Source organism: Syzygium oleosum, unplaced genomic scaffold, assembly GCF_021117445.2.
Source record: "Syzygium oleosum isolate NSW1041296 unplaced genomic scaffold, Sole_v2.1 Sole_v2.22, whole genome shotgun sequence".
NCBI classification, from domain to species: domain Eukaryota; kingdom Viridiplantae; phylum Streptophyta; class Magnoliopsida; order Myrtales; family Myrtaceae; genus Syzygium; species Syzygium oleosum.
This window is the reverse complement of record NW_026607506.1, coordinates 586,630-607,980: the sequence shown is the minus strand read 5'-3', so window position 1 is coordinate 607,980 and position 21,351 is coordinate 586,630. Positions and strand designations below refer to the sequence as shown.

Sequence of the window (21,351 nt, the reverse complement as noted above, 5' to 3'; positions counted from 1 at the left end):
GGAGGGATCAGATCGCCACAACGGTCATTGGGCCCACGGCCCGCAAAAGAAGCTCTACGAACCACACAAAATATCAACAAAAAGCCGCGAAGACCCCCGCTGCTTCCCTTCTCTCTCTCTCTCTCTCTTCTGCACTTATCCGCTGAGCTCCATTTGCTTCACCGAACGAACGAACGAACGAACCAGTGATGATGATAACGTGACCGAGCAACCATTTCTGCTGCTGCTTCTTCTTCTTCTTCTTCTTCTTCTTCGTCGTCGTCGTCGGAAAGAGCTCTCGATCACCGGACGATCACGCATGAGACTCGAAGCGGGGGCTCATCACCACCGTCGTCTGTCCAGCGAAGCTCGATGACCGACATGGTTTCTGCCCCCGGCGGCAACGCGCTGCGGCACGTCCGCCTCCCGCGGAGCCCTGTCCTGCCCCGTTTCTTCTCGCCTCTGGCGATGCCCCCCTTCTCGCTCCACAGGGCGGCGCCGCCGCCGCCCGTCCGCGCGCTGTGGACCGGATCCGGGGGCGGCGGCGGCAGAGTCCGGAGCCGGGAGGCGCTGGGCTCGGACGTCGTGCGGAGGCCGATTGTGTCGCCGGCGAAGGATTTGACGGGGGATTCGGTGGGGGACGAGGCGTCCGGAGGAGCGGAGAAGGCTGATTTGAGCGGCAGAGGAGGCGAAGACAGTGAAGAGGAAGTGGAGGAGGAGGAGGAGGAATGGGTTGATTGGGAGGATAAGATATTGGAGGACACCGTGCCTCTGGTTGGCTTTGTGAGGATGATTCTGCACTCTGGAAGGTGAGGCCTCACGTCTTTCGGTGAATCTGTGACTTGGAGATGTTAGTAAATGCATCCTGCCTAGTTGGTTGGGATAAGCCGAAATAGATGATATCTGCTTGCACTACACTTTTGTGTTAGGTGGCTCTTTTGCTTGCTTAAGTTAGTCTTGCGAAACCCTTTTACTGGAAAGGGACGCGTCGGGCGGTGTTATGTAGAGCCGTACGCTGCGAGAGGATTGTGTAGTGGCTGGCTGATTCCACCCTGTAGGAAGCTTTACTTGTTGCAATGTCGGTTTTGTCGTGGTGTTAAAATCGACATGTTGTGTTTGTTCAATCGTTGGAAGATGGAAATGCCTGAAAGTTTCTTCAATCTGGTCAAGTGGAGATATATGATCAAAACTTAAAAGCTCTGTGCACAGAATGTTATGGTTGTACTCAGAGTAATCGAGAAACAGCCATGGAATTTCTTTTATTTGCGCAAGTATTGCCAGTCGTCCATCCTCCAGCTATCTTTCTATCTACCTCGCTATCCTCACGTACTCACATGCGTGTAGATACATGTTGGCATGTGCGGATGGACTCCGTCTTATATTTCTACATTCATACAGACATACAAAGTATTTATTGCCCTGCACTAATGTGTGTGTTTAGAGTCTTTAGACCTGTGCACGTACTACATATCTTCAGATTTGTGCAATTGTAGCTTGCGACTATTCAACTTTATGTCAACTTTGGATGACTTAACTTTGTCTTTATCTTGACTGCTACTAAATCTTCAGAATCCGCATGCCTTTACAGTTGTATGTAATATAGGCTTCGCCATTAAGGCATTCATGGGCCGTTATCATTCAAGGGAAATGTGCAACTCCATTTGTGTTACGAAAGAGTTCAGAGATGCTTAATATATCATTAGGATTCCATGTTTAGTGCCCATACTGGTCTCCGTTTTCTTTCTGGTGAGAAAGGGGCACAAATTTAGGACTGTTATTGATCTGGACCCATTATTGAGTGTCAGTTCTCTATTACAAATTACAGTAACGCTTTGGTATATCTGCGATCAAGCCTTCGTCCTTGAGATCCTGGCTATCTAAAGTTAGGTAAGAGATGAGTGTTGTATTTATTTACCCTTCATCCTCATTACATAGTCGAATGCTTGTGCAACCTTTTTTCAGTCCACCAACTAATCTTTTGATTTTCAAATCTGAACTTGCGGCAGTCTAGGTTCTCTCTGTCCTTCCAGTTCCTTCTTTACCCTAACATAATTGCTCATTTCTGGCACATGAGCACCACAAGTGCCCTGGAAAGCAGAATAACAACGTTAATTCTTAACTTTATACAGTTCATAATGCATACTTAATGTTCTGTGATAGCTGTAGGTATGTCAAAACCTTGTAATATGAAGGTTCCCTTGATCCTGTCTTCAGAGATCTGTTTACATTTTCAATTATCAACTTCATGGACAAGAGTCATTGGACAAGAAAAACCTTCATGGACAAGACAGAATGTAATAGGATGCTTGCTTGTATCTGTATGTCAATTTGTAAAAGCATGATCGTACCTTGGGTGCTAATTCCTGAGTTATTTCATGTGATGATGCTTGTCTAAGTAGTAAGAGTCCATGGCAAGCTGATCGCTATTATTGGACATAAATTTATGGGTTTGCAGAATGTTTGCTGCTGCACGTTCTGTCTTTTTCGCCAATCCATCAATTGCACTGCTCACATTTAACCATTTCAGCTGCTTTTGGTCCTATATTTAAGAAATATTTGGACTCTTAGAGCATGTTAGATGATTTAGACATTTTTTAGAAAGAAGATAGCAATAGAACTGTCTGAAAGTCCCAAAGTAGAAATGCACTGGATTCTTATTGGTACTAACAAAGGTGGAATTTGTTATCTTGTTGTAGATATCAAAGTGGAGATCGATTTAGTCCAGAACATGAGACAACCATTCTTGAGAAGTTGCTTCCCTATCATCCTGAGTTTGAAAAGAAGATCGGTTGTGGAATTGATTATATCACGGTATCTTCCTCCGTTCTCCTTCTCTTTTTTCAAGCAAAGCAACTTATGTATTGAATATCACGAGTAGTGACATTAATGGAAGATTCGCTTTCTGTGTTGCTTTCATCATCCTGATATATATGTCCTGTGAAGGATGCATTGCCTGATGAGGATGTAGATGATATCCCATTCAGTATCGTGAGAGAGAATATTCATGTTAAAGCTCAATGAAGCTCTACATTCTTGCTTCAAAATGCTTGGAACTGAGGAAAGTAGCAGTGTTGCTTAGAGCTTTAGTCTACCTGTAGTTATAAGGCTTTACTGTTTGATCTAAGCAGATTCTTGAGCCGTTATTCATGGGGTTGGAAAAGAGTAGAAAAGTGTGATCTCTCTACTAAATACATAGAAGCGTATCCTCTTTGCATATTCTTTGACCTTATCCTTTGTGAAACCTTGAGTTTCTTCTTTTGCCACAATTGCTGGTCACCCGAAAGAAGGCAATTACTGTTGTTTTGGATGGGTTTTCTAATTTTCTTGTCTATTGATTTCACGGTACAATTGATAGTTATTTTGGTTACATTATATCACACTCCTTGAAGTCCTGAATCCTGCTTATAAAGAATTGTACTTACATATAATAAGAATTGTACTTGCTGGAAGTTGATCTCTCTGTCTTCACACCTCAATTGAGTGGAGTTCGATATGTTCGATTTGTTTGTGGATCATGTTGCATCATATTGCAAGAATTTGAATACTCATGCATGCTCGCCTTTTACTTAGACTTTTGTTTATTTTGTGTCATGTTAACAGGTCGGGTACCATCCTGATTTTCAAAGCTCAAGGTGCTTGTTCATAGTCCGCAAGGATGGGGAGTTAGTTGACTTTTCTTATTGGAAGTGTATAAAAGGCCTCATCAGGAAGAAGTATCCTTTATATGCAGACAGCTTCATTCTTAGGCATTTTCGACGGCGAAGGCAAACTGATGGACGGTAGCATTTATCTCATTCGGCTTGTAACTTACTCAAAAAAAAGAAGGAAAGAAAGTAACAGCTTCCATCTTCATATGCTGAGGAATTCATTCAGTCTTATTGTTATCTCTCTTCTGCTATAATCTATCCCTACTGTGGGTAGAGGTTAGAAGGTTAAGATTTATTGTAATATTATTGTGAATTTGGTTCAATTGTCAGAGGTTGCCGATCCTTTGTCGGTGAGCTGATTTTACCTAATGCGTTATGGCCTATAGGAGGTATACTAAGATGCATTGTAAGTTTGCTCATCATACCTGGTAATCTTTTGAGAACAGTTCGCATAATTTAGTCTTGTACAGACGTCTTTATGCAATGCACACATGAGATTTTTCGTTCATCAGTCTGTCCTTGGAAGCAAATGATTGTGAAAGTTCTCCAGTATCTTGTTCTGCTATTCATAAGTATACTAAAAAACATCTCATCTCGTGTACGATAATCGGTACATACGACCTGATATTTCAGTCAAGCTCACCTTCCTCATATAATACTTGGGAGCTACGGAGTCTGGTCGAGTCAAGCTGACATGGCCTTGAGGGCGAATGAGCAGACGTTTCTGGAATAGCGCTGCCGATCATTGTAAAGAATATCGAGAACCGGCTTTCTATGTATGCGGGGACTCTCAAACATGGAATGCTGATGCCCCCTTATCAGCCCAAACTGCACTCATGATGTTCGGTTCGTACCGTAACAAAGATGAGTTGGAGTTGTGAAAGTTCGTGCTTTGGTATTGTGTGGTTTATGGGAGTTACACGGGCGAAAATAAAAGGATGGCATGATTAGAGTTGTAGAGGGAGGTGGCCTTGATGAAATCTATAGATCTAGAGGTTTGAGTGCATGGAAAACTACCAAACCAACGGATAGGACACGATGTCCGGTGAAAAGAGCAATCAGAAAGCTATATCGGAAGTAAGAAAGGAGGTTGGGATAAGGCTGATGTGGTAATATGACACGATCGGACACGTTTAGGGAAGTGGATATTCACGAACCTGGAAGTGAATCGAAAATAATCAAACTCAAACTACATTATTTTACGGTACGCCTGATAAGCATAGGCTCACGCTATTTTCACACCCTAAATGGCTATTATGCTTCCTAACTCATCAAGTTCACGAAAATAACTAATCGATCAAAATCACAAATGGAAAGAGAGAAAGTTGCTATTTTTTGGAAATGCAAAAGTCACACACCGTTGTAAAAATACAATGCCGTCCTATTAGTCAAAACAATGATAATTTTGTTCCACCACCTTATGTTATTTTCCGTTCGAGTGTTTACAAACTTAATTTCCTTTGAATTTTGTTGTTAACTTTAGTTAATGAACATATCTTAAATATAGAGTATGATTATAAAGAGTTCACAGCTTCCACCGAAGTATCCCCTAAAAAAGCTTGGAAAGGAGTTATTAGAGATTGAACTCTAGAGAGATATTGTAAATAAATGCCCTATATTAATATTATTTTAAATTAGAATCTTGACCATCAATTTTATTAAAATACTTGAATCTTATACGACTCTCGTAAAAAAAAGAGGACGAACATGCAAACTTCTTTGGTTTGAATATAAAAGAAGAAGAAACAGCAGTTTAGGAAATGTTGATAAAATTCATTAGATAGATTGATCTATATACCCTTATCTCAATCTCAGCTTTAATGAGGTCCCAATGACTTAATGGGGGCTATTTTGGATCATTTAAATTTTAGGATGTATCTAAAGTTATCTAGGGGTTAAAATAACGTGAGCCTAAATATAAATGACACACGACAAAAAGATTTTGTCATATTTGGTATAAAGGTTTATACGGGATCGATATGCCTTTTTTCTTCTTTCTCTATTTTTGGGAGAAAGTTAGGGACCTATATTCATAATCACATATTAAGATGGTGATTGATCAGTTGTGTTTGTACATCACACGAATATTAACTACTACTGTCTCTGCTTAATTTCTAATGTCCATACATTTAGGTTTATACGTGAAGTGTGGATATGTGCAGAGTGCTTAAAAATCACTAGTCATGATAGGCAAACATTAAATTTATTGTACATTACCATCTTAATACATTTTCTTGAATGTACATCTCCATCTTTGTTGATAATCACATATAGTACTCTACATCAACAATTCATGAAGAATATCCTCACCTTATATAAATTACCATCCTTGCTAACAATCCCATTAATCTCTGTTCTTCTTTTATCTCAATGACTCCAATCTCAAATTGTCTATTCAGTGTCTAAATTATGACACGGTCAAAAGCAAAATGTCTGTATGATAGACCATCTGAATCAAACTCTTTCGTCTATAAATTGGGTTGCAGATTCATCGACTCAACGCATTGACCATTAAGCTAAATGTTTAGTTTTTGGATTCCTATTGGCAACATTGCAGGTCTCCGGTAAGAAAACCTTCTGTTTGATTCAAAAGAAGAAAGTATATTTCAGAAGATGAACTCATTGCATTGACCGTTAAGCTAAATGTTTACTTCAAAATGTACCACTTGACAATATTAATTGCAGAACCCAAAGGTTCAAGAGTTCAGGTTTCTATTCTCTCTCACTCCACCCATACAGAATTCCTCAATAGCATACAGTACAAGTAACTAAATTTATATCGAAGGAACATCAGTTTGCCCTCTTAGACAAATATTATTGTAAAAGTTACTGTCATGACCATAAAAGACCTAATACAACTATTTTTTTCCCATTTACTATTACTTCGGTACATAGACTATGGTCCTGATCGGTTGAGTCTAGCTTCCTTCATAGGAGGCTTAGGAGCAAGTCGAGTCAAATTGACATAATCTTGAGGAGAATGGGCAGACACTCCTGGAAGGACAATGCCGAGCATCCTAAACAGCACTAAGAACCAGCTCTCTCGGTATGTTTTGCCATTCACACATGGCATGATGAAGCCCCTTATCAGCTCCCAAATCGCGATCAAGATGTTAGGTATGAACCATAACCATGGTGAGCAGTTTTTGTTCGGCTCCTCAGGTAACAACTGAATTCAATTGCCATGTAATTAGGAGAGTGTGAGAGCCAAATATACAAGGTGCAATATTTAAACATGATTGCAGTATTGCATGCAGCCCTCCTTTTCCTACTTATCCATCCTTTCAGTCCTTTAAGCCTGTAACTTATATGCACAACACAGTTTGGTGCATTGCAATTATAATATGGATTAGTTACAGTATAAAAGTTCAAACTATCAAATCAAAGATAGGTTTCTTGTTCAACTATGCTGACACTATCATGAGGCTTGAAGCAGATGCTGTTGAGAGAGAGAGAGAGAGAGAGAGAGAGAGAGAGAGAGAGAGAGAGAGATGGTGATACCTTCCCCTTGTACAAGCAGTTGTAGTAGTAGCAATAACCGAAGTGCTTGAACCCAAAGACCTTGTTATCACAAGGCAGCCTAGGAACAATGTCGCTTGAATAGACATACCTACAGTACTTCGCCTCACGACGAACCTTCTTTATCATGTACTCCCCAAATTTCTCATCCCCCACCCTCGGTTGCCCAAATGTGTACACTCCTTCCAACTTCTCCAGAATTGCATCCTCCTCGAGCATGCACAACGCCCCCACAAATAGTATGGCAAGTGCCCCTCCCAAACTATGCCCCGTTACTATGAGCTTTGTCCCTCCCTCCAATCGATTCCTTAGCATTTCCTTCATCTTATAATAAGCATAGCTTTTGCCTTCTGCGGCTACCTCATCGATCTCCTTGAGCCATCCTCGGTCCTCTTGTAGGCCCAAGGCTTTCATGAAGCCGCCGTGGATCCTCACCCTCCCCTCTTCTCCTTTGATTTTGAGCTCGTACCAAGAGAGATCGATGTCCGTGCACCATGCGTCTGCATCAAAAGGGCGGGTACCCCTAAATGCCACCACAATCAGGTCTCGGTCTTTGAACATGATGGCTCGAGTTGAGGGTTGCTCCTGGTTGTGAGAGTTAGTAGGACCACTGTTAACTGTTATAAAAGTTTAAGTTATTAGACAAAAATGTGATTTAATATCTAAATATTTTAACAAGTCTACAAGACAATGCAAGAATTTATGTTGTTTGTAAGAAGAGCTTGTACTTTTGTAAGCTTATCATTTAGGCTTCTTGAATGAAGATTATGTGGTGACAACATATATTCAATGAATAGTACATTATCTTTGACCTGTTAGATTTTCCAAAAAACTATAAGAAATTGGGGTTTGCTATTTCTCAGCAAATTATTAGATATCACGAAAATATCATTTATTTCTCTTGCGTGTTATATGAACCCACTGATATGTCAGAGAAAATCCTCTATTTAGGACAGCGCTCCCTTCAGTGTCTCGACAAATCTCAACCGTCAACCAAAATCTCATTTGCACGAATCAATAGAAGAAATTTGTCAAAATACCAATGGAGCATCATACGGAATTGAGGATCCACGAGTATGCGTAAAACTTCAGGGTATCAATGGCCTCCCAACGCACACTTCTCTCTAATGAAATAGGTAAATCCTATTTATACATGGTTAATACTGCTTCTCATCAAGAGTGCGATATAAACCAACAATAGTCAATGTTTATATATTATAAGTTGGTCCATATGAGCTCGGGATCAAAGTCATATTGCTTGATACATAAGTATAATCCAATTTAACTAAATAAGATTTAATCTGTGATTTTTGTGGTTGTCCTTAAATTGTTACTCTGTGTGAATGATTAGCGAGTATAAGATCACGAAAATTGCACAGCATAATTCATATATTCTTAATTAAGCAAGCAACTAAGTTTAAAACCAAATTTCATCGATAAAATGTATACATACATATCAGGAAGATATAATGCTTACCGATGTCAAAGTCCCGACAAAGCAAGTATTCCATCTAAAGCCATAAAAAATGAGAAGAAAAAAGAAAAAAAAGAAGAGAGAAAAAAATTAGTTCTCGTCATCATCAAGCACAAAGGAATGATTTAATTAAGCTAGATTAGCATGAGATGAGATGACTAAGCAGGTCAATGGATAGTTGTTAAATCATCGTGCTGCAACCATGTTTCATTTTTTTTTTATAAGTGCAATCGAATCCTAAAACTTTCAAAAAGTGCAATCAAGTCCTAAAATTTGTCAAATTGGTGCAATCAAGTCTTCCGTTGGTTACATTTTTTGAAAGTTTTAGGACTTGATTACATTTTTGTGATAAATTTTAGGACTCGATTATACTTTCTGAAAGTTTTAGGACTTGATTGTACTTTCGTGATAAATTTTAGGACCTGATTACATTTTTCGAAAGTTTTAGGACTCGATCGCATTTTCATGACAAGTTTTAAGAATTTCAGTGCCCTTATTTTTTTTTTTATGACGAGAATTGATGTATTAGAATTATATGCTCATCTTTCAATGTTATATCAAGGGTCAGTGAGAGACGAACCTTCCAAAGACCTTGGATGGTGGTTTCCACAAATGAACGATTCTCGTACGACAATTTAGCGGCCATCATGGACAAGTATGCATCATACTCTCCGTCTCCATGCGTCAGGTGGCTGTCAAGTTCCACTCTCGGGTCCAAATTCCCTACCGCTGAATAAAAAGTTGGCGAGTCTCTCTGCGGCCACGCCACGTTTCCTGCATTATTTGCATACGTGATCCTCGTGTTCTTCTTGTGCAAAGTTTGACGCTTGGTATGGTTTTTATGCAGTTTAACTTCTCTATTTTCACTTTCGAACACCTTGTCACCAAGAAGATGGCTCCATGGAAGATGTCGTCAAAAAGTTTCCACCTTTGTACACTGAAGGAGCCATTTTTAACTTTTTTTTTTTGCAGAAATTTAGGTTCTGTTTGTTTCGCAAAAGAAATTTTCAGAAAAATATTTTCCTCATTTTCCAGTGTTTCAATCGCTCGGGAAAATGAATCGATGGAACATATTTTCTTAGTCAACGGAAAATGTTTTCCTACCAAAACTTAAATTCAGGAAAATGATAAAGTATCGGCACTTGCACCAGAATTCTATGCTTGGGCACGGGAATCCCAATGCTCGTTCTCGGGCCCTTGGTAGTGGGGTCGGTTCCTTGGCGCTCAAGGCTAGGTCCATTGAGGCTGAGCCCGGAAGCCCGGTTCCAATGAACCTGGGCTCAGGACACCGGTGCCTGTGCTTGGGACGCCTGGCTTGGTAATATCGAGGCTGGGCCTGGGTCCATCGAGGCAGAGCCCGGAAATCCAGCTCCGATGAAATCGGGCTCAGGACACCGGTGCCCAACTGCCCGTGCTCGGGACACTAGGCTCGGTCATATCAAGGCCAAGCCCGGGTCCATCGAAGCCAAGCCCCGAACCCTAGTGCCCATGCTCAATTCCCCAACTTCCGAGCTCGAGTGCATCAAGTCCTGGCCCGGGATTTCCGCGCCCGTGCCCACGCCTAGTTCCCCTGTGCCTGCACCCTGATCCATCGATGCCGGGCTTGGGGCCCAGCCTTGATGGAGTCTGGCATGGGCGCCAAGGTCCTAGGCCCGACCTTGATGGACCCAGGTCAGGGCGCAGGGGACTGGGTCCTAGGCACCGGGTTTGGAGCTTGGCCTTGTTGGACCCGAGCGTAGGCACCGGTATCGGAGTCACGGGGCCTGCCTTGATTAACTCAAGCTCAAGCGTCAGGGTCCTACACCCGACCTATATAAACTAGGGCTGGGGCGCCAAGGAGTTGAGCATGGGCACCAAGTTCTTGGGCTCGATATTAGTGGATCCAAGACCAGTGTCCGTGCTAGTGCCTGGGAGTCGGGGATCTGGGCTTGAGATCGCAATGCTCATGCCAGGTTCCTTGGCTATTTGTATGCAAGCCACTAGCATATGAATAGGGCCTGTCTATTTAGGAAAATCAAATGAGATTTTTCTTACCAAACAAATATTTTCCACTTTATTTTCAGGTTTCAACCAAACATTAGAAAAATATTGTCATTTTCGTCAAAAATGACTTCACGAAAAATATTTTCCAAAAATGTTACATTTTTCGAGAAACAAATGGAACCTTAATCCATGGTGATGAGGTTGACCGAATTAATCACAGTACGGGACAGATAGCTGGAGTGTGTAGGACTACATAGATTAAACCACAAGAATATTGAGGATATACATGCATGTATGCGTGCATTATCAGTTGTTGCCTATGTTTATAGCTATGGGAAGAAGCACACGAAACCTTTGAGAGCTTTGGTGATGAGCTTGAGAAATCCTCCGTTGGTCGACGGGAGATTAAGACAGGTCTCCAACTTTTCCCCGATGCATTCTAATACTCCCTTGAACGAGTATAGGAGTTTCTGAGCGACAATGGAGAGGAAGATGATCCATCTATGCCCAAACTCCCTGAGCTTGTTCTTGTAGTTTTCCGGGCATTGGATGTATTTTCTCTCGCACACGTTGTCAGAAAACAGGAGGCGAGCGAGGTCGAGAAAGCCTGCCTCTTTATGATTAAGTTCAAGGAAGTCGCAATCCTTCTCATCATCTCCCATGTATGGCTTTGAAAGCAAAGAACATGAAGGTGGAGTGTACATGGATGTGGGAAGTTATTAAAATATCAATGGTCTTGAAGCACTTAAGTCTATGTGTGCACAATGCAAATGGAAACGCTCCGATATATATAGGAAGAGACTCACGTGACAGATGAAATGAAGAACATTAGAAGTGAGTGGGAATATATGGATTTCATCATATCCAACGGTTTAGATTGTGCTTGGCCTACCGAACAATTTCGGGGCGTGTATCACACGTTGTACGCACTACTTTACGTGTGCTAATAAAAGATGTGTGCCCTACCTCGTGTAATGTGATTTTCTCCTTTTCTGGTAAGACATTGCATGTGTAGTAACACTAGGCATAAATTCCAATTGCGCAGGAAAGGTGGGAATTCGTTCGCCTCGGGGATGAGATCCACACAGGAAAATTCCTGATTGGTGGCTCTTGTTTAGGACATCTGGAGACTCTTTGCTACTTTAATCTAAATCGAGATGTTCTGCTTTTTATCCCAAAAGTGAACTTTGCTTGCTTGATTGTGCCAAGACATCCATGCGCCCACCTCTCTCTCTCTTCTCAAACTTTTTGTGAACATATCGTGTTGTGCCATCATTTAAATATTGTTTAAACAGGAAAAAATCCAATCACCTAATAAACCCTATAACTTGAGATATTCACGGCAAAGCAGGACGTGAAAATCGTGATGTCTTGATGATGAGCTCAAGTGTAGGGAGAGAGAGAGAGAGAGACCCAAGATTCTGAAGGCGTAGCGTTGCTTGATCTGGCAAAGCAACTGCAAATTTGAGCAAAAGCCGAGGAGGTTGTAGTGCTTTTCATTGCTTGTGGTCAACGATGATAAAATCTTCTCGATAGCTTCGGGTTGTAGTATGGTCCTACCACCGACGGGCGTCGGTACCTGCCGCGCCATTTGAAAGCTCACATTTAGCTTGAAATCTCACATCTAGAATTAGGGCGCCAACGATAATCATTTTATTCCTAGAAACAATTTAAGGTTAGAAATATATTTTTCTATGTCTATTCTCTAGACGAGTTTCTGAGTAGAGAAACGTATTTGATAATGACACAAAATTTCTTGTCCCGGGACAAAAATTCCTTTGATAACAATATAAAATTTCTATTTCCTGAAACAGAAATTTGTGGAATCTCCGACATGTTATGATTGTTTTCCATTTTATTGGCAATACTTTCACTAAGCATGTTTATCTCGGTTCCCTTCTCGGTCTATGTATCATCTGTAACGTCATCTTGTGCAGGTCCAAACAGGTGCTCCGGATCTCCATATAGGAAAAAGTTCTTATCCCTCATGTCTTGATCATAAATGTAATTATGAATAGCATATGTAATTACAACATGTGCTTGCTTTCGAATTGTAAATGAAGGCATGTATCTCAAAATGAAGAAGCGAATTTTTAATGACTCGAATGATCTCTTAATAAGATCCCTTAGTGAAAAATGCCAATAGTTGAACAATTCTACTGTAGTCTGGTTTGAACACCCTTTTGGGTTATGGCTTTGAGGAGGCATTCTTATCCTTCAACCCCTTCAACAACCCGTCGTTCTTGATTGCTGAATCAACTTGTTCTTGTGCCTCTTGTTCTTCTTCTTCTTCCATGTCAGCGAAAGTAGGGTGAGTGAGGATGCTATCGAGCAACTAAGTCCCTCTTAGGGCATTGGTGAGTGGCAAGTGACCCTCATGAGTGTCCTCCTTTAGCTCCCACATGAACTTCGTTGGGAATGACCTGTAATTGTTCTACTCAACCTCTGTGTCTAGCTTCTTCATCCACCTGACCTTGATGAAGAACCTCGTGAAGCCCCTCTTGACCTTGTCTCACAACCTTTTTTGGATGATGTATCCAAAGCGATTGTTGCTATGGCAACTGTTATATTTCGTCGGTCCGTCCATGGTGAGTGTGTCCAAGGGACACCATTTACTCTAATTATAAGTGTGTCTGAGAGACACCTTTTGAAGAGGCACAAGGGGAGTTTCTTAAGGGAAGTTAAAATAACTTCCTCAGAATGAACATCGAACAAGAGATAAGAAAATGTTGAAGAATCATAACTCTCTCTCTCCTCTCTTCATCAAAGAACGACGCATAAGGATTCCATATCTACTTCGAGAAGACAATCGGCATTAACACTGTAGAATGAGAATACTTTCCTTGTGATTGTATTTGGACCAACGTGAAGTAGATTCGTTCATCGTTTGCTGGTGATTCAACATACGATCCTGGAAAATTGGTTTGGAGTGCATTGAACAGGTTAGTCGATTCTCCTGACACTCGCTTCCTACATTGGTATCAGAGCCTCGGTTATGATCTCTGTCTTGTTTTTCCGTTGAATTTTTTCGCTTGTTGTTTGATACGGGGATCGAGAGAATTCATATCGTCTAGATGTTCATTGCTCGGAAATTGCAACATGAATCATCGAAAACGAGATCGGACGTGATGAATGGGTTTGGAGGATGAACGCCGTTCTGTTTGACCCTGTATCGAATATTTATTTTCATTAAAAATGAGATATTATTATATACAGTTGAAGAACTCGTCGAGACGAGCAAAACGGTGGGTCGAACGCCGCCGGAAGACGCTGGACGCGCCCACACGCACGGCTAGAAGCCGCGGCGCGTGGGAGCCACGCGCCCAAAGCGCTGGCACTGCCAGCACGTGAATGGCACGCGCACGTCGGCCAAACGTCGCGTGCTGACGTCATCGATGACATCAGCAAAACTATCGGTAACGACATGCTGACGTCATTGATGGCGTCATCTCGCCGGCGACAACCCTCCGACAACCAGCCGACGGCGAGGCGACCCAACCCGGCCGGCGACCCGACCCGAACGGTGACCCGACCCGATGACCCGACCCGTGATCGGTCAACGGTCAACCGGTCGGACCGGTCAACGGTCGAACAGGTTGGACCGGTCTGACCGGCTCAGAAGTCCGTATTGGGCAGGTGTATGCGCTACACGCGCCGCGCACTTAGGCAGCGCGTGTGGGCGCGTGGAATCTCTGATTGGAGCGTGGTTGGTACGGTTGTGTTCGTATTCAAATTCTCTACATTGTGGTATAGTTATTTTATATGTTTGAGGCCTTTAAAGGTAAAAAAAATGGGTACGAAATCCTAAATAGGCGTATTTTTGGGGTATATTTACATGGTTTATTCCTTTTAACCTGTATTTCACTATGGTTCTAGAAATAAAGTAGCTTGCCTACGTGAAAATAACCACATATATGTTGTGTAGAGCTTGGTTCGGTGATAGCATGTATATGGTTTGACGTGCTTGCAATTTCCTAATTTTGAGCATACTAAAACAATAGCTGGAGATCTTTATATCTCAAATTCCACATATGATTGTATTTGATGTAATGAATTATTTGTTAGTTGGTGATCATTACGTGAGGTCACGTAATCATCTTTTCTAGTGAGAGTTCGTAGGTTGGTAGAATTCAAAGGAGTTCTCACCTAGAACTTAAAATTTGCGCAAATTAAACAAGTTAATGATAATAGAACAATTGTACGTCGAAACTGATTGGGAACATAGTGAACTTTCGTTTTGATATCTTTTGTTGAATTATCATTAATTTATTTTGTCTTTGCTGCAAATTAAAATGTGTGTTTATGTGGAATATGTGCTAGTATTCATTTTGTGTTTATTATATCAATGTGTAACAGAAATTGATTATGGCTTCGACATCCAAGACCATTGTGGCTGACCTCAACAAGGGTGAGAAGCTGAACGGTGACAATTATGATATTTGGCACCGAAAAGTTCAGTATATCCTTGAGGAGCAAGAAGTTTTGGAAACCCTCAACCACACCATGGATGAACCTAAGCATGGAACTTCTGCTCAACACAGAAGAGATCACGAAACTTATCAACCTTGGAAAAAGAAAAAATAGCATTGCTCGCATCACGTTGCTAAGTTGTATGCAAGATGATCTCATGTGTGAGTTTGAAAGTTATGACAAAGCTCAAGCAATGTGGGTTGTCTTGAAAGATAAGTTTGGGGGTACATCTGCCACTAAATTGAGGAGGCTCACGATTAAATTTGACACATACCGGAAGCGCTTAAATCTATCTATGAGGCAGCATCTTCGGGAGATGTCAAACATGATACGTGAGCTAAAGTCGGCAGGTCATACCTTAACTGACGAACAGCAAGTTCAGGCTGTTATAAGGTCTCTTCCTAACAGCTGGGAACATATGAAAATCAATATGACGCACAATGAGAATATCGTCACTTTTGACGATATTGCGCGTTATTTGGAATTAGAAGATGAGCACCTAGAGGCTGCAAAATCCTCTACCCATACTTATGTTGCTGAATCAGGTTCGGGCAAAGCTTCGAACTTTAAGCGCAAGAGGAACCATAAATTCAACAACAAAGGAAAAGAGACTGATCAGGCTCCCAAGAAAGCCAAGACTTTTCGACACAAGAAGCGGGAAGAAGGACAAGGCCAAGATGATGTGCTACAATTGTGGTAAATTGTGTCACTTCTCTCGTAAATGCACTGAGCCGAAAAAGGTACCACATTACTCCATTATTTTGAGTAATGCTTTTGTTTCTAGTACTGTAATGCTTACTGAATCTCATCCAATGTGAACTGTAGACTCAGGAGCAACAGATCACGTAGCTAGAGATCGAGGAGCATTTGTGGAGTATCGTCGGATATAGCCTGGAAGAAAATGGATATATGTTGGAAATAACTCGAGAGTTGAAGTGAAGAGTATCGGCACATGTAAATTAACCTTTCATGGTGATCGAAACCTATTCCTACATGATGTCTTCTATGCTCCAGATATTCGGCGAAACTTGGTCTCTGTAGTTGTTCTTCTTGACTTAGGTTATGTATTTAATTTTCATGGTGATTGTGTTGACATTTTGTTTAAAACGGTTTACTACGGTTCTGGTTATGTATTGAATGGTTTTATGATGTTAGACATTGACTATGATGTGTACAAAGTTAATGTTGATGGTTGTTTTTCTTTAATTGCATATTATAGAAATGTGGAGATTAATGCAAGTACTTGGCATGCTAGACTGGGTCACATTGGGTTACAAAGAATGAAACGATTAGCAAGAGCAGGCCTTTTGGGGTCACTCGCTAATGTTGAACTACCTGTATGTGAATATTGTCTAGCGGGAAAAATAACTAGAAAACCATTTGGTAAAGGAACCAGAGCTGAACTTCCATTGCAACTTATACATTCTGACATTTGTGGTCTTTTAAATGTGAGTCCGAGGCATGGAGCCTTATATTTCATCACTTTTATAGATGACTTCACGCGTGTTTTTCTGATCTCCCATAAGTCCGAAGCATTGGATTGCTTTAGGCGGTTTATAGCTTTGGTAGAGAATCAGTTGAACAAAACAATAAAGGCATTGAGAACCGATCGCGGACATGAGTATCTATCTGGGCAATTCAAGGCTCTTTGTGATGAAAAACGAATTGTAAGACAATTGACTATTCCTGGTACTTCGCAACAAAATGGGGTTGCAGAAAGAAGGAATAGAACCCTATTAGAAATGGTTAGGTTTATGATGGTGCAGGCAAATCTACCTGTCTTAAATTGGGGAGATGCGTTATTAACTGCTGCCTATATACTTAATCGTGTGCCCTCTAAGTCAATTGCTTCCACCTTTTATGAATTGTGGACTGGTAGAAAACCAGACTTAAGTAATCTACGACCTTGGGGGTGTGCAGCATATGTTCATGATTCTTCCCATAAATATGGCAAATTAGGCCCTAGAGGGAAGAAGTGTATCTTTATTAGATACTCTGAACACTCCAAATGATACGTGTTCATAGGTGAACAAGCTGATGGAAGTGTGACTGAAATGGAGTCATGAGATGTCACGTTCTTGGATAACGATTTTCCTAGTAGAGGTGAGATCAATAAAGATTTCCAATTATATGAGATGGAAGATCCCGATAACACACCCACTAATGTTATTGAGGGAAATACAGATTTACCTCAACATACAAGACCTAGTGGGAGTGTAGCGTTGCCTGGCGAACTGAATTCTCAAGAAGTTCAGTTGCGTAAAAGTAATCGTAAAAGTATTCCCCATCGTCGATTTGGGATTGAAGGGGAAGCATTTATGATTACTCCACAAGACGATGCGGAGCCTAAAACAGTTCAAGAGGCTCTCTCATCTCCTGACAAGGAAGAATAGAGAAAAGCTTTGGAAGACGAAATTGAGTCTATGAGGACAAACCGCGTCTGGGACTTGATTGATCTACCACCTGATCGCAAGGCTATTGGAAACAAATGGGTTTTCAAGATTAAGCGAAGGGCGGATGGATCCATTGAAAAATATAAGGCTCGCCTTGTGGCGAAAGGTTATACTCAACAAGAGGATATAGACTATGAGGAAACTTTTTCACCAGTTGTAAGGTTTGCCTCCATACGCCTTATCCTAGCAATTGTTGCACATTTGGACCTAGAATTACATCAAATGGATCTAAAGACAGCATTTCTCAATGGAGAACTAGATGAAGAAATCTATATGAAGCAACAGATATGTTTCATTGCTGAAGGTCAGGAGCGTAAAGTTGCAAATTTCATCGCTCAATTTATGGCCTTAAGCAATCGTCTAGACAGTGGTATTTTCGTTTCCATCGAGCCATAACTTCTTTTGGGTTCACGATGATCGAAGAGCATCACTGTGTGTATATCAAACGGTCCGAGGATAAATTTATGATTTTATCTCTTTATGTGGACGATATTCTGTTGGCTATGAATGACAAAGGTTTGGTTATAACCATAAAAGAATGGTTGTCCTCTAATTTTGAAATGAAGGACATGGGAGAAGCTGCATATATATTGGGAGTTAAGATTGAAAGAGATCAATCAAAGAAACTCCTTGCTATGTCACAAGAGTCTTATATAATGAAGATTCTTGAATGCTTCAATATGCAGCACTGTAATCCCATTGATACTCCTGTCATGCAAGACGAAGGCCTGAGTACTAAGATGTGTCCTAAGATTCCAGAAGAAAAGAAAGAAATGGTAACTGTTTCTTACGCTGGTGCTGTCGGAAGTTTGATGTATGCTATGATGTGTACTCAACCCGACATATGTCATGCCACGGGGTTAGTGAGCCGATATCAATCAAATCCTGGTCTAGCACACCGGAAAGCAATTAAGAGGATTCTGAGATACTTGGAAGGCACTATGGACTATCGACTTTGCTATCAAGGGAATGATCTACGCTTATTAGGATACTCTGATGCTGATTGGGGAGGAGACCTAGATGAGCGTAAATCGACGTCTGGATATGCATTCTTGCTTAAGGATGGTGCAATTTCTTGGAATAGTAAGAAACAGACATGCACATCTTTATCTACGATGGAGGCAGAATTTATTGCATGTTTTGCTACAATGCAAGAAGCAGTATGGCTAAAACGTTTCTTGGAAAATTTAGCCATTGTCACTGATGTCCCAAGACCAGTGATAGTATATTGTGATAGTCAAGCAGCCATTGCATATGTAAAAGATCCCAAGTACCATGATAGGACGAAGCACATTGATATAAAGAATAACTTCATCAGAGATATAATAGCTTAGAAGGAAGTAGTCCTGCAATATATTTCAACCAACAGGATGGTTGCTGATCCATTTACGAAGGTTGTTCTTAGAGACGTGTTCTTGACCCACAGGATGTCTCTAGGATTACGTAGAATGTGATTGTGATATGTAATATTGTTGAGGATCACTGGATTATGTGTGTATATGTATTGTACTTGTTTGTTAATGAATTGATATTTTATTAATTAGTACAATATTATGAGACTAGCACAAACACACATATATTGTTGAAAGGTATGTTACCAGGCAATGATTGACTCACTCACACGAGCAATCACCTCAAACGTTATAGTAAGCGGGTTGAGATGAGACGATATGTACTCTAAATGCTGGAAGAGCAGTTTAGTACATAAAACGATTTAATGTCGCCTTGATTGGAATCAAGATGAGGTCTGTAATTCATATATGATAAGACCGAACATGATAGTCCCACAATCATGTATACTTGAAGGTAGCCGGATGCGAGTACTAAATTGGGCGCTGTGGAAAGCGAGCTGATATAGCACTTGGGCTAAACATGAGTACGTGAGAAGCACGTGACCATGTTTAGGCTAAGATCCGTATAGTGGATATGACTAATAAATGACATACGCTCTTATAGAAAGAGAAATTCACTATAGCATGTAATTCATACTACATGTGCTTTATTTGACCAATAAGGGAGATGAGTATAATTATCCCTATTTATTCATCGTGTGAGTCCTTAAGGTAATTTATAATTTATCTTACTTTGTGCTCTATGTTACTTCTGACTATGTTCTCGAAGTAGAAGATCAATGTTGCTACTTTAGTATGTTACCAGCGGTCATGAATAGATATGACTTTATGGGACGTGTCTAGGAAAGCAGTTGTTCGGAAATGGAGAGAGACATGAGTGCGAAGGAAGACTATTGTTATTTTACATCTATCACATATATTTACCGGTCGACCGATTATTTCGCCTTTGATGGTTTTGGAAATAATTGTAAATTCATGGTGTCCTTGAGAATAGTCAAGTATAGCCTTTAAGGGATAGGTATACTTGGATTGATGAAACAAAATATGTCTGGGGCACTGTGAGACATCAATTGTTTATTTCTTCTTTAGGGTTGTAGCCATTATGTTATCCCTAACAGGTGCATAATTAGAGCTCCCAAGGGCAGATGTACTCACTGGTCACACGGCTTTCTTGCCAGTATGAATAGTTTCTAAAGTAGATGAATGATGAATGCCTTATGTTCTTGATAGAGCATGATCAAGCCCATCATGTGCGAGTGGGAGATGTTATATTTCGTCGGTCCGCCCATGATGAGTGTAACCAAGGGACACCATTTGCTCTAATTATAAGTGTATCTAAGAGACACCTTTTGAAGAGGCACGAGAGGAGTTTCTTAAGGGAAGTTAAGATAACTTCCTCAGAATGAACATCGAACAAGAGATAAGAAAATGCTGAAAAATCAGAACTCTCTCTCTCCTCTCTTCATCAAAGAACGACGCATAAGGATTCCATATCTACTTCGAGAAGACAATCGGCATTAACGCTGTGGAACGAGAATACTTTCCTTGTGATTGTATTCGGACCAACGTGAAGTAGATTCGTTTATCGTTTACTGGTGATTCAACATACGATCCTAGAAAATTGGTTTGGAGTGCATTGAACAGGTTAGTCGATTCTCCTGACACTCGCTTTCTACAGCAACGCCATAGGTCATTGATCGTCTTGAGGTCGGCTGCAACGATGAATTAGCCTCGGAGAAGAAGACGTAGCCGCGCTTGATGGCAGCGTCGCCGGCCAGGGCGATGAGAAGGCAGCGGGTTTCCTCATTGGCCTATCGAAAGTTCTTGGCGACGAGGTGGCACTCACGGAGGTGGAGGGAGGTGGAGGGAGAGGGGGTGGTGGAGGTGGCGGCGTCAATGGTGGAGGAGGAGGTGATTGTGGGCGAGAGAGAAAAGGTGGTAGTGGTGGAAGGTGAGTGGGAGGAGAGAGTTTTTATTTCTATTTTTATTGCAGAAATAAAGAAGAAGAAAATTTCCACTTCTCATTTCTGTTCGAAACCTATTTCTTGGCTAAAAATTTGTCCCGAAAATTGAAAAATGAAATTGCGTTACCAAACGGATTTATATTCCAAACCTGTTCCTGAGAACAAAAATAAGAAAACCATATAAACAGAATGGTTATCATGCGCGTTCGAACGAACTCAGTCTCAGCCTTAGTCACGGGGCACAGCTCCGATAACACCCAACCCGGCGCAGCTCGGATCACTGTTCATCATCGTGAAAATAGGGAAGAACATAGCAGAATAAGATATGAGGTTATTCAAGGCAAATTTGGTGATTCCGTGGAGTGCCGCCGTGAGTAGAATGGTCCCCAAGGATAGGATCGTGAGCACGAAGCGCTGACGTTAAGTGGGTAGCCGACGGAAGACACAAAAATGAAGACAATGAATGGGCATGAAATGGCAGACGAGTACGCTGGCCCCTTTTTTATCTAT

The 21,351-nt window shown here is 41.1% G+C and overlaps 2 protein-coding genes and 1 pseudogene across 3 annotated transcripts; 1 reads left to right on the top strand and 2 right to left on the bottom strand.

The window, feature by feature from the left end:
* Nucleotides 1-113: 113 nt before the first annotated feature.
* LOC115675790 (protein DCL homolog, chloroplastic) lies at nt 114-4,134 on the top strand. Its single transcript, XM_030598555.2, has 3 exons — nt 114-788; nt 2,676-2,790; nt 3,580-4,134. The coding sequence occupies exons 1-3, from the start codon at nt 352-354 to the stop codon at nt 3,760-3,762; spliced, it is 735 nt and encodes a 244-aa protein (XP_030454415.1). The 5' UTR covers nt 114-351; the 3' UTR covers nt 3,763-4,134.
* A 2,119-nt stretch (nt 4,135-6,253) lies between these two features.
* Nucleotides 6,254-11,368, bottom strand: LOC115675789 (triacylglycerol lipase OBL1-like). Of its 2 annotated transcripts, XM_030598554.2 has the most exons (5): nt 10,955-11,368; nt 9,200-9,393; nt 8,623-8,656; nt 7,128-7,762; nt 6,254-6,795 (listed from the first exon to the last, which is right to left on the bottom strand). In XM_030598554.2, the coding sequence occupies exons 1-5, from the start codon at nt 11,304-11,306 to the stop codon at nt 6,523-6,525; spliced, it is 1,488 nt and encodes a 495-aa protein (XP_030454414.1). In that variant the 5' UTR covers nt 11,307-11,368; the 3' UTR covers nt 6,254-6,522. The 2 variants fall into 2 exon arrangements, with proteins under 2 accessions (XP_030454414.1, XP_056177124.1); XM_056321149.1 differs by lacking the exons at nt 8,623-8,656; nt 9,200-9,393.
* Nucleotides 11,369-12,790: 1,422 nt separating this feature from the next.
* Nucleotides 12,791-21,129, bottom strand: LOC115675847 (tetrapyrrole-binding protein, chloroplastic-like; annotated as a pseudogene).
* Nucleotides 21,130-21,351: the final 222 nt, after the last annotated feature.